The sequence below is a fragment of the Apodemus sylvaticus genome, chromosome 7 (assembly GCF_947179515.1).
Source record: "Apodemus sylvaticus chromosome 7, mApoSyl1.1, whole genome shotgun sequence".
Taxonomy (NCBI): domain Eukaryota; kingdom Metazoa; phylum Chordata; class Mammalia; order Rodentia; family Muridae; genus Apodemus; species Apodemus sylvaticus.
The window spans coordinates 128,065,711-128,077,792 of NC_067478.1; the positions used below are offsets into that span (position 1 = coordinate 128,065,711).

General features: G+C 46.0%; 1 protein-coding gene across 1 annotated transcript in view; it reads right to left on the reverse strand.

Moving 5' to 3' along the window:
* The window catches only part of Mmp20 (matrix metallopeptidase 20), a 49,043-nt gene extending 44,924 nt beyond the window's left edge, over window positions 1-4,119 (reverse strand). The window contains exon 1 of the mRNA XM_052189157.1: window positions 3,997-4,119. Coding sequence (XP_052045117.1) covers window positions 3,997-4,119 — 123 coding nt within the window. The remainder of the gene's footprint in view (window positions 1-3,996) is intronic.
* Between the last annotated feature and the right edge of the window lie 7,963 nt (window positions 4,120-12,082).

Consider the following 12,082-nt stretch of genomic DNA (forward strand, 5'->3'; position numbering starts at 1 on the left):
ATACGTTTGTCCCTGAGTGGATGCATATATGCCGTATGTATGGAGTGTGCATACGTGTGTCCCTGAGTGGATGCATATATGCCATATGCACGGAGTGTGTATATGTGTGTCCCTGAGTGGATGCATATATGCCGTATGCATGGAGTGTGCATACGTTTGTCCCTGAGTGGATGCATATATGCCGTATGCACATAGAGGCCACAAGACAGCATTGCATGCCCTGAAACCGGAACTACAAGACAGTGAGTGGCTGTGTGGAGGCTGTGAATTGAGCTCTGAGCCATCTCTTCAGTTCCTATGTGTGACTCTTTAAAAATAAAGACATGGAAATAGCAAAAAACCAAAATGTTCTTTGATATAATATCTAGTGAGAAAAATCGGAGCTGATATTAAAGATAGTAACATTAAGAATCTTTACCGCAGAGAACAGAGTGGCGCTAAGGGCTTGGAGGCCCAGGAGTTTCTTTTGCACGGTTTAAGTTCTCATGACTATGTGGTAAATGAGAATTATACTACTTTAAGAGACCATTTAGAAGGCTGTTTTGAATGTTTTGCCAACACCACTAGATAGTTCCCATGTTACAATAGGCTGACTTAATGACTTTTGACTTCGTAACAGTGAAAGTGAGGCTCTCTCAGTACAAACCACACTGCAAATTTTGCCTCTTGGTTTTTCAGAGGTTGGCAGTGCACAGTGAGGGTTTCTCTCTGGATCCTGAGCCTTAGTCACAGACCACAGCCCGAGCAGCACAGTAGGAAGCTGCTGTGTTGTTAAACAAAGGCTGTTTGGCTCCTGGTTGCTTGATCTTAGGATGATGTTATCAAGATACAACAGCATCATGAACCAAGAAACATCTGCACTAGTTTAAAAAGCCAGCAAACTGCTTAAAATAGATAAATCCTTGATTGTAGGAGAGGTTAGGTATTTGTTCTCTCTCTCTCTCTCTCTCTCTCTCTCTCTCTCTCTCTCTCTCTCTCTGTCTCTCTCTGTCTCTCTTTCTCTCTCTCTCAGGATTGAATCCAGGATCTGAGACATGTTAGGCAGCCCATCTCCTTAGCTCATTCACACTGTACCTACAGCCTATTGTATCGTTTCTATAGCCTCAATGCAGATCAATAAATCTTAATTTAAGGATACAACTGAACATCAAATAAATTAAGAAAGAATTGTTTAAGTTCTCATGTGTAGATGTTTTTTATGTCTGTGGGTTTGGGGACAGAGGTCTCTGGTGTAATATTTCTTAGCTAGTGATTTTAGAAAGAAGAGACTAGTGTGGAAGATACTTCCTAGATGCTCATGACCTAGTGACCTCTTCCATGGTCTCTTAGCTCTAGCTGTATGGAGACTGTACCCAACGCTCCTCTATGCTGGACTCCTGAACCGAAAGATGTTTTTTCCAGCTTGCCCCATTGCCAGGATTTTATAGGGTGAGTTTTTTCTACAGTTCAGGTTTGGCCCAGATGTGGCTGTCTCTGAGAGGCTTTCCTGGACTGCCCACAGCCTCTGCCAGCTCCTATCTCTTTCCAGGGTCTCTTCCATCCCTTTGTTCCTCTTCATTTCCCCTCGTTCCCCCTCATTTCCCCTCGTTCCCCCTCCTCCCCCCTCCTCCCCCTCCTCCCCCTCTTCCCCCTCCTTCCCTTCCTTCTCCCCTCCTCCCCTTCCTCCTCCCTCCTCCCCTTCCTTCCCCTCCTCCCCTTCCTACTCCCTCCTCCCCTTCCTTTCCCCTCCTTCCCCCTCCCCCCTCCTCCCCTTCCTCCCCCTCCTCCCTCTCCTCTCCCTCCTCCCCTTTCTCTCCCTCCTCCCCCTTCTTCCCCCTTCCTCCCCCCTCCTTCCCCCTCCTTCCCTATCCCTCTGCTACAAGAGCAGAGATTTTGGCTCTCTCTTTTCACTCAATGCTGCCCAGTGAGGTAACAGTAACAGCATATAAACAGCTTGTTTGCATTTGTGATTCTATGAGCTCACAAGGCTGGTGGATATTGTGTTTCTATAAGCTCACAAGGCTGGCAGATATTGTGATTCTATAAGCTCACAAGGCTGGTGGATATTGTGTTTCTATAAGCTCACAAGGCTGGTGGATATTGTGATTCTATAAGCTCACAAGGCTGGTGGATATTGTGATTCTATAAGCTCACAAGGCTGGCGGATATTTTTGTAAGCTACAAGATGGTTCATAGATTGTTTCTAGTTTCTGGCCTAACATAAGAGATCTGGCCTTATCTTTGTCCTCTGAGAGAAAATGGTCTTTGCAGATCTCATGCCTGGAGCCTTTGCAGCAGGAACCAGGTGACAAGGTAAGGATAAATTTTCATAATACCGAGGGCATAATCAAGAGAAAGAAACAAAGATGTTCTAACAGTCCCCAGCATCCTGGCCACACCATTCTTTTGAAATGTGCCTCTCTCCTCATCAACTGAACCCTGACTAGGAAAGATGCCTTCACCAAAACTTTCTGACCTCATTTCCACCTAGAGCGGGACCACCTTATTCTTTCTGTGAAGGGCTGAGGTCAATGCTTTTGGTTCTACAGAGCACAGTCAGCCGAGCTCGAGAGCCTGTGCAATGATCTGCCCGGGACTGGCTGGTAATGGCGCCTTCCCAAACCCCGGACTGGGAGCCTCTCACTGCATGATGGCTCCTGTTCTGGTTGCGCACCAGTCTGCTATATGTGTCAGGGCATCACAAAACTTTATAGTTTCTGAATTAGAGAAGCATGATTCTGGAGGGGGAAATTACATTAGGAGAGAAAGAACCCACAAGGGTCGCAGTAAAACACAATTTATAATTTTAGTCCTGGACCTGCTTTGGATTGGGTTCCTCTACTCATGGCTCTGGTCAAAGAAAGTTTGACTCAAATGGGCAGCTACTGTTGATGCCGACTATGAAGTGGTCACCTTCTGTGAAGGGGACAGCTCCTTTGTCCTCTATTGGCATCTGCTGTTAATAACATGTGAAATTGCTATTGCAAATGTTCCCTGACTTCTCTCATGTTATAAAAGAAACTGGTCCACCAGAATGGGTGAGTGGCAAAACAATTGATGGGGACAGTCCAGTGTGCACAGGTGACAGTGCAGTGTGCATAGGGACAGTGCAGTCTGAATAGGGACAGTCCAGTGTACATAGGGACAGTGCAGTGTGGATAGGGACAGTGCAGTGTACATAGGGACAGTACAGTGTGGATAGGGACAGTACAGTGTGCATGAGGACAGCCCAGTGTGCACAGGGACAGTCCAGTGTGAATAGGGACAGTGCAGTGTGCATAGACGCAGTCCAGTGTGGATAGGGACAGTGCAGTGTGCATAGGTGACAGTCCAGTGTGCATAGGTGACAGTTCAGTGTGCATAGGGACAGTCCAGTGTGCATAGGGACAGTCCAGTGTGAATAGGGACAGTCCAGTGTGCTTGAGGATAGTCCAGTGTGAATAGGTGACAGCCCAGTGTGTATAAGTGACAGCCCAGTATGGTAGGGACAGTGCAGTATGCATGGGGAACAGTCCACTATGCTTAGGTCTCTAGCCCTCATGCCCAAGCTGGCCATGGCTACAGCTGGACAGAAGGACAGTAGCGCCAGGCAGAGATGGAACCACATGCAAGCTGCAGTTTCATTGGACTCTTGGGCCAGGTGTCACATCTACAAACACCTTACTCCATCAATCGCTAGCGATTCTGTCATTAGAAATCCATTTCTACAGGTTAAGAACCATATCCTCCTTTAGCCAACGTCTCTATATTGGGATGACTTTCAGCCATGGAATCTTTAAAAAATTCTAGCATGGTTGGTTGTATCAGTTCTTTCATACCATGGTCAGATGAGAGCGATCCCAAGGCAGAAAGTAATGCGAAGGAAAAGATTGTGGAGAAACACAGACTAGAGGGGAAAGACCCCAAATGAGTTGTAAAATGATTTTTAAAAATAATAATTTTTGTTTACTTCCATATTATGCTATGCCGGGTGTTCTGGGTTAGGAGAGGAGAGGGAGTGGGCAGAGAGTCACAAACCTGTGCGAGGTGGTAGTTGCTCCTGAAGGTCCTAGGGGTGGCTGCCAGTAGGTTGGGGCCTGCAGTGGCAAACTTTAAAGCTGTGACAAGGACAGCGAGGCCAGAGGCAGGTAGCACCTTCATCTCCTCTTGGTCGCGTGGTGATTGTATCAGCCCAGGGATGGCAGACAGTGCTCCCTTGCACCTGGGCCCCAGGCTCCTTTTATAGAGTCACGTAGGGATGGGCCCCGTAAGTGATGATTCATGTCTCAAATGGAAATTACACAGTTTGTTTCTCCCCCTGATGACGGGGTAGCAGCCGTGCCCAGGGATCAGGGAGAGCATCATTCTTTGTGATTGACCAAATCATAAAGGGAGAGAAATGGTTACTTTTAATGACACTTGTTAGCTGTGTACAGAAATTGGTGTGAGCTTGATTTATCTGAATCCCATCCATTTGGGATTTGAATGTCCTGCTTTCAAGATTCCCTTTTCCATTCTAATTACAGAAAAGGAGGGGCTACTGAGGTAGCTCAGGGGGTCTTTACTGAGTCTTTATTTGCACCCAGAAGCAAGCCTGGGGACCTGGGTTCTCATTCCCCAGGACCTACATGGTGGAAGGGGAGAAATAATGTTTACAAGTTGCTCTCTGAATTATATATGCACGTCGTGGCACCTTCTGCATCCTGCTGTAAAAGAATGAATGAAAGAATGAATTTTAAAAAAGAAAAATGTTAGATGATTAGAAGATAGTTGGATTATAGTACAATTGAGCTGTCTATACTTTCAAGTCAGTCTTCAGCATCCTGTATTTGCATTGCCCTCTGTTTCTCAGGAAGCAGTGGTGGTGCTGCTGGTGCTGCTGCTGTTGTTATTGCAGTTGCTGTTGCTGCTGTTGCTGCTGTTGTTGCTGTGTTCCTGTTGTTGTTGCTGTTGTTGTTGCAATTGCTGTTGCAGTTGCTGTTGCTGCTGCTGTTGCTGTTGTTGCAATTGCTATTGCAGTTGCTGTTGCTGCTGTTGTTGCTGTTGTTGCAATTGCTGTTGCAGTTGCTGCTGCTGCTCTTGCTGTTGCTGTTGCAGTTGTTATTGTTGCTGCTGCTGCTGTTGTTGCTGTGTTCCTGTTGTTGTTGCTGCTGCTGTTGCTGCTGCTGTTGCTGTTGCAGTTGTTGTTCCTGCTGTTGCTGCTGCTGTTGTTGTTGCAGTTGTTATTGCTGCTGTTGCTGTTCTTGCTGCTGTTGTTGTTGCTGCTGCTGTTGCTGTTGCAGTTGTTGTTCTTGCTGTTGCTGCTGCTGTTGCTGCTGCAGTTGTTATTGCTGCTGCTGCTGTTGCTGCTGTTGCTGTTGTTGCTGCTGGTGCTGGTGCTGCTGTTGTTTCTGCTGCTGTTACTGCTGCTGGTGGTTCTAAGACACACAAGCCAACTTTACATAACCTCATGCTAATGAGGGAGTGACCCTGTAACTGCCTGTTTAGAAGGCTTTTCAGTGAGATAACTCTAGAGCTATGTCTGCTAACCAGATCATTAGATAGAACTCACCATTTTAAGTGCATTCTGGTTAGTTCAGAGTCATATCTGTGTGTATATTCATGTGTGCAAGTACACACACACACATGTGTGTAGAGCCACAGGACTTTTATTTTGAGACAAGTCTTTTTACTGGTGTGGAGCTTGCAAATAAGCTAGGGTGGCCCCATGCTCAGCACCTGGGCTGTAGGGGCGCACCACTGTGGCCCCATGCTCAGCACCCGGGCTGTAGGGGCGCACCACTGTGGCCCCATGCTCAGTACCCGGGCTGTAAGGGCGCGCCACTGTGCTTGTTTTGGAGTTCAAAACACTTTATTCAGAGGTTTGACTGAAGAGGCAAACATGAACATTGAAGCCTCCCTGCTGCTAACATCCACGCCTTGCTTTTTAACATAGATTCTGCGGGTGGAACCCAGGTCCTCATGCATGCTAACAAGTGTGACTCTTAGCTGAGCCATCTCCTCATCCCCTGACCGTATAGTCTTTAATCTGTAGAAGGGTGGGCAGGCTAGAAAGACTGGGATTAAATCGGAAGGTCTTTCCCAGTAGGGTGAAATTGGACAAATTACTTCATGTCTGGGAACATTAGACTCCTTCTCATGTGCAAACTCTTCAGCATTCCACGGCAATACTGGCTACAGGACAGGGTCTGCTGGCGCCACCCGACAGCCCAAATGGAAAGGACACAACTGTACCCCTCACCAGCTTGCCCTCCACCGGGTTCCTCACTTTTAACATGATTTAAGGTATCAGCCATTCAGAAAAGAAGCTTTTCCCGAGAGGTGCTCCAAGGCTGCAGCAGCTCTGGCCTCAGGTCTCCAAGACCAATGCGCTTTGCAGCCGGCTGCTCATGTACGTTCCTCCTTGTTCTCCTAACAAAACCGTCTTATCCCTCTTTGGGTGTGGCACACCCCGCGGCTTGCCCCGGCATGTACCCCGGATTGTAACTGCTCATCCCTGCACCAATTCTATGCACATGTGGATAGTTTTCACCCAGGGCCTTATTTATTTCTTTAAAATATTGTATTTGTCTTTTTTGTTTTTGTAAGCTTTGGCAGTTCAGGTCCTAATTTTGACTCCTGTACATATGATTTACCATGTTGATTCATCTCTTTTGGCTGTGATGTTTTTATCTTTAAAATGGGGGAAAGATGGCAACTTATAAAGCGTGGGGCAAATCATGACATTTTGAGGTTTCAGCACAGTGCAGGGGAAGCATTAGTTCATACGAAGTCGGCTCTGCTGCTCTTTCTTTCGGTGCCTAGAAGCTGATCGGCTTGTAGTAACAGTGCTGGTGAGAGGGTAGGCAGAACACTAGGTCTCGGACTCTCAAGGGGTGGCTTTTAGACCCACAGACCACCATCACAGGAGAACGTGCAGGAAATGCTACCTCTCAGGAACCACAGAGTGCCACCGAATCAGAAGTTTTGGAGATGAGATCTGTTGGTCTGAGCATAATTTTTTTTTTTTAAAAAAATTTAACTAAAAATTCAAACTTTTATTAAACATTTTCTTAAAATTTCTCAAATGAATACAATTTGATTCATTTAGAATCAAATGTATTGATTAGATTGTATTTAGATTAAATCCACTCTTCTGATTCAACTCCTTGCAGTGGATCCCCTCCCCTATCTTTCTGACAACTTAATATCTTCTACTCTCTTGTTTCCATAACACACTGAGAGCAGTAGGTACTGTCTATGTGCATGCAAATGTTGTTTATGAATGTGTGTGTATGTGTGTATGCATGTGAGTGTATATGTGCATATATGTGTTTGTATGCATGTGTATATATATGCATGTGTATATTGTGTACACGCATATGTGTATGTGTGTATACATGTGTATGTATGTGTGTTTGCATGCGTGTGTATACATGTGTGTGCATGAGTGTATGTGGGTATGCATGTGTATGTATGTGTGTGTGCATGTGAGTGTATGTGTGTATGCATGTGTGTGTGTGTTTTCAGTGGTAGAAGAGGTCATGTGTCTGTGTGGTGTTCAGAGAGCAACTTGAAGGAATCAGTGGTCTCTCCTTCCTTCATGTGACTCCTAGGGATCCAACTCAGGTCCTCAGGCTTAGCTTAGGCAAGCCCTCTTACCAACTGAACCACTTGGCCCACCTGGCTCTAAGTCTTAAAGCTTTTCAGGCAGTCCTGATGCATGCTAAGATGAGAGAACCATGAATTGGCTGAGTGAGGATAATCATGGGGTCTGAGATTAGATAACAAAAATATGGAAAAATATCAAGAATATGCCAGTTTACTGTGACATATATCGTTTGAAATTCATCTGTGTAGTCTGTTATAAGCAAGTTATCACCAATACACCTTAAAGCCTCACACTTAGACACATTCCAGCAAATACTCACTGTAATTTCTCTCTTCTGGTTGCATTCTGATGCCTTTGCTGAATGGAGGAGAGACCATGGGAACAACTGAAGTTTGTTAACTATAGACATCATATTAATTGTATATCCTGGGACAAATCACATCCCAAAAGAAAAGAGACTAGCATCGTCCAGCTAACTAAACTGTAAGCTTCTTGATTGTTTGATAGTGAAAACCACCTACATTTGTCTAATGAATAAATGAACATACAAATTAATTATCACTTTTTGATTTCAGGAAAGTAAAAGACATTACAATGATCATTTAAAAAGATGTAAGCCTTTGTGGCCCCTACTGCCTCCTGTAGCAGCTGCCAAATATGGACAAGCAGGCAGCCTTGACCCTCCCTTACAGTGGCTCATGCTGCCCTTTCATCTCCTCCCCAGATAAGTTCTACCACTCCACCTTGATGACACGGACAGGAAGGAACATGGAGAGGCCAGGTGACTTAGGTTGATTTCTGTCGCCATCAAAACTGCTGACCAAAATCAATTTAGGAGAGGAAAGGATTTGTTTAGGCCTTCATTGGGGAGGCTAAAGCCAGGACTCGAGGCAAGAAAAGAGGCAGCGGCTACGCTGATGGCTGCTCAGGGGCCTGCTCCGCATGGCCTCCTCGCACTGCTTACTTACACACCCTTATGCTTCAGGCAGCACTATCCACAGTGGACGGACCTGCTTCAATCAGCAGCACCAGGGTGAGGGTGGCAGGGCCCTGTCCCGACCCGCAGGACAGTCAACAGCGTCCCCGGAACTACCTAAGAGGAAGGCGAGAGACAAGAGACACGGAGACGAACAGCAAGTCTGTATTCCGATCAAGCTGTCAAATTTTATGTTTTACACACTGCAATATAAAGGGAAGCTCACAAGGTTTGGGAGGGGTAAAGGGGGAACAATTTCAGGGGGTTGGCATCATTTCTAAGAAACAGTTTCTTATAATTTCTGGGTAAGGCTAGTTATTGCTGTTGGAATGTTGGCATGATAAAAAGGGGGGTCATGAGGAGGTGAAGTGGAAAGGGGTTGCTATAGTAACCTTTCTACAGATGAGCTTCAAAAGGAGGGGTTTTGAGATTTACGTAGGAATAGTTCCTGACATGGAGATCTAAGTGAGAATGACTCCTGGTATCAGGTCTCCTGACACTGAGATCCAGGTGGGGATGGCTCCTGGAATGGAGAGTTCTGGGCATTGAGTTATAAGTGAGGATGGCTCCTGGCAGGGCCCTACACCTACACTTCTTCCATATTCTTCTTTAGTAAAATCTGCATACTTTTAAAAGGCAGTAAGTGAGTTTTTAAGATGGAAGGAGTGAATGCTCCACACTAGTATCTACACAAACAGAATACATTTGCAATGGACTCAGTGAGACCGTTCAATCACTGGTCCTTTACCCCCCCCCCCATGTCTTCCTGTATTCTATTCGACAGCACCAGATTCAGTGCCAGAGGCACAAGGGAAACATAATTAAACATGCCTCTCCCACGGTCCCAGACTGTTCAGGGAGAGGTACCGGGATATAAACTCAAAGTAGACTACAGTGTAAGTAGTGTGATCTTAGTGGTGTTTAATGTCTAAATGAAGGCACAGGAAGAAAAGCCCATCTCTACCAGGGCTTTAGTGGGATGGAGGAAGGAAGAGTTGCGGTGGGCTGTCTGCTAGACAGAAGAGAGGACCTGAGGCATGCTTAAAGGAAGTGAGGAAGGAGTGGCTTCACGTCGAGGAGATTGTGAAGTGAGGCCACGTCCCCGAGGTCTGTTGTGCAGGACTTGAAGTTATTTCTACACTCAAGGTTCTGCAGCAGGTCCTGATGATGGGGCAGCAGCAGGAGGTGAGGTGGGGAAGGAGCACAGAGACCTGTGTGGGGGAATCCATTGACCACAACAGGGAGGGAGAGGCCAGGAGCTACCTGCTGGGTGAGTTCTGAGAGAAGGACAAAGCCAGGATGGGAAGCTCTGGTCTGCGCAGCAGATCCAGTGAGGCTGCATGGCACAGGGCTAAGATGCAGGTAGCAGAGAAAGAAGGCACAGGTGGGCCTCATGGAAGGGAATGGTGCTGGGGTCCCCGCAGCAACCCTGGGGCAGCCACAGCAGCAGTTAGGGTTTATTTAAAGGACTTGGGGAGGATGGATGGAGCAAGGTCCTGGCAGCTCTGCGTTCGCAGACACTAATGATTTGTGATGGGAAACACACTGGAGGTCTGGGAATGACGTGATAGGTAGAGTCTATAGTTACAGAGAGATTGCTGAAAGGAGCTCACAGCCTGGACTGGCCTCTGAGGCCAGGGGCGACAGAGTGGTAGGACAAGCAGAGCACCAGTCAGGTGGCTCACGGAGGAGCTATCCTACGCCATGAGTGCCGGAATCCAAGTGTCACAGTGTAAGCAGTGAGCATTTGTTTGTCTTTGTAGAAGCCTTGGCCCATGAGGTAGTCGGCACCTATGTGAGGGCTTGAGGTTGCGTGGGAAACATGCTCATGGCTGCCTGTGCAGAGTGGAGGTGTCAGAAGCCTGGTGAGAGCACACTCCCCACTACCCAAACATTTTAGTGACTCAGTTCAAATCACAGACCTATTTTGGTACGAGAATCAGCAATTTCTGGAAGTTGGAAGTTTGCTTTTGAAAGTGTTGCCCCCGCCCTCGATCTAACCATTGTGAAGCATCTGATATACCTTTAGTGTAATAACGAGTGTGTCCTTCCGTAATTCCCACGTCAAAACTCTAACTTCCAGGGTGACACAGTTAGGACATAGGGACTTTGAGAACTGAATTGGCCACAGGGGCAGAACCATTGTGAGTGGCATTAGAGACCTTATCAAGGGACCAAGAGAGAAGCTTTCCTCCTCTAATATATGAGCTTGTATCAGAAAGCTGCAGCCAAGAAAGGCCTCTTGATTGTAGACTTACTTGTCTTGACTATGAGAAGTGGCTTTCTGAGGTTGAAAAGCCACCCAGTTTAGAGTGTTTTATTATAGAATCCTGAATAGACAGACCAACCCCAGTGATTTCATAATGCCAGGCAGGAAGGGGGTACGTAGAGGATGGTAAAAGTATTTCCCAAGGGACTCATACAAATTCATTGGTGGTCCCTCTGGTCCAATGTGGGATGCTTTGTGTTTTACAAACACACAAACAGCAATGGGGAGAGAGACGGTCTTAAAGATAGCAGAAAGCCAAGGAGTGAATATGTGCAGAAAAGGATAGTTTCAGAAATTAAGAATTAAGAGACTATCATAGCTGACTCCGAGGAATGCTAGAACACAGGTGTCACACAATGGGGTGCAAAAAAAAGAACAAAGCTTTTCTTTGTGGATATTTTCCTGTCATATGCTGTATAAAAGTGCAAAAGTTGAGCTTAATCCTGAGATTACGGCACACAAATATAAATCAAGTAACATTCTGCAAAGCAGCTGGGCTACCATTTTAAAATTATCAAGGCCATAAAAGGAGACTGGAGAGTTTGAAAATTCTCAGGAAAAATTACATTAGTCACAAATACAGTATTACTGTAGATGCCATGCAAGTCTTGGGTTCTAAATAACAGACCCGCTGCTCTGTGGATTTATGAATACATAAAATGTGCTGGCATTAGGTAATAAAAACAAGCAAGCTATGAGTGTGTTTAAAAATGTAGTGTGTGTGCATGTTTGTGTGCAGACAAGTCTGTATTTGCATATATGTATGTGTGCTAGTGTGTGTGTGTGTGCATGTGTGTATTGTGATAAATCCTCTAGTTTGATGTGGCAGCATCTAGACATACCACAGTGTTGACTCCACCTATTAATTCTGTGATATAGATGTCTGGTACTCTTCTCCTTGGTGAGAGTGAAGGTTCTCAAGACTCCTCCAGGTTCCTGTAGTTTGGAAGGAAACACACAGAAAGTCAAGGACACACAACCAGCCCTTCCACTGAGCTCCAGAGAAGCACAAGTAATAGCAAATCTTTCCATCAGCAATCAGCTGGGCAAAGCTCCTGTTCTTTCTTTGAGAACACTCTGAAGGCAGCATTCCAGAAGCTACTTGTGAAGCTTTAAAAAAAAAATCTAGTTAGACGAGAAGCGAGTGGGACAGAGAACACTGGCTCAAAAGATGGTTTCTTTGACAGAGACCAGAATTCCACACTGTGGACAGCTGGAAATGAGGCATGAGGTACTGTGGTGGAGCTCAGCCTGGAGGGAGCTGTGTAGCACACGTGAAGCCGTGAGT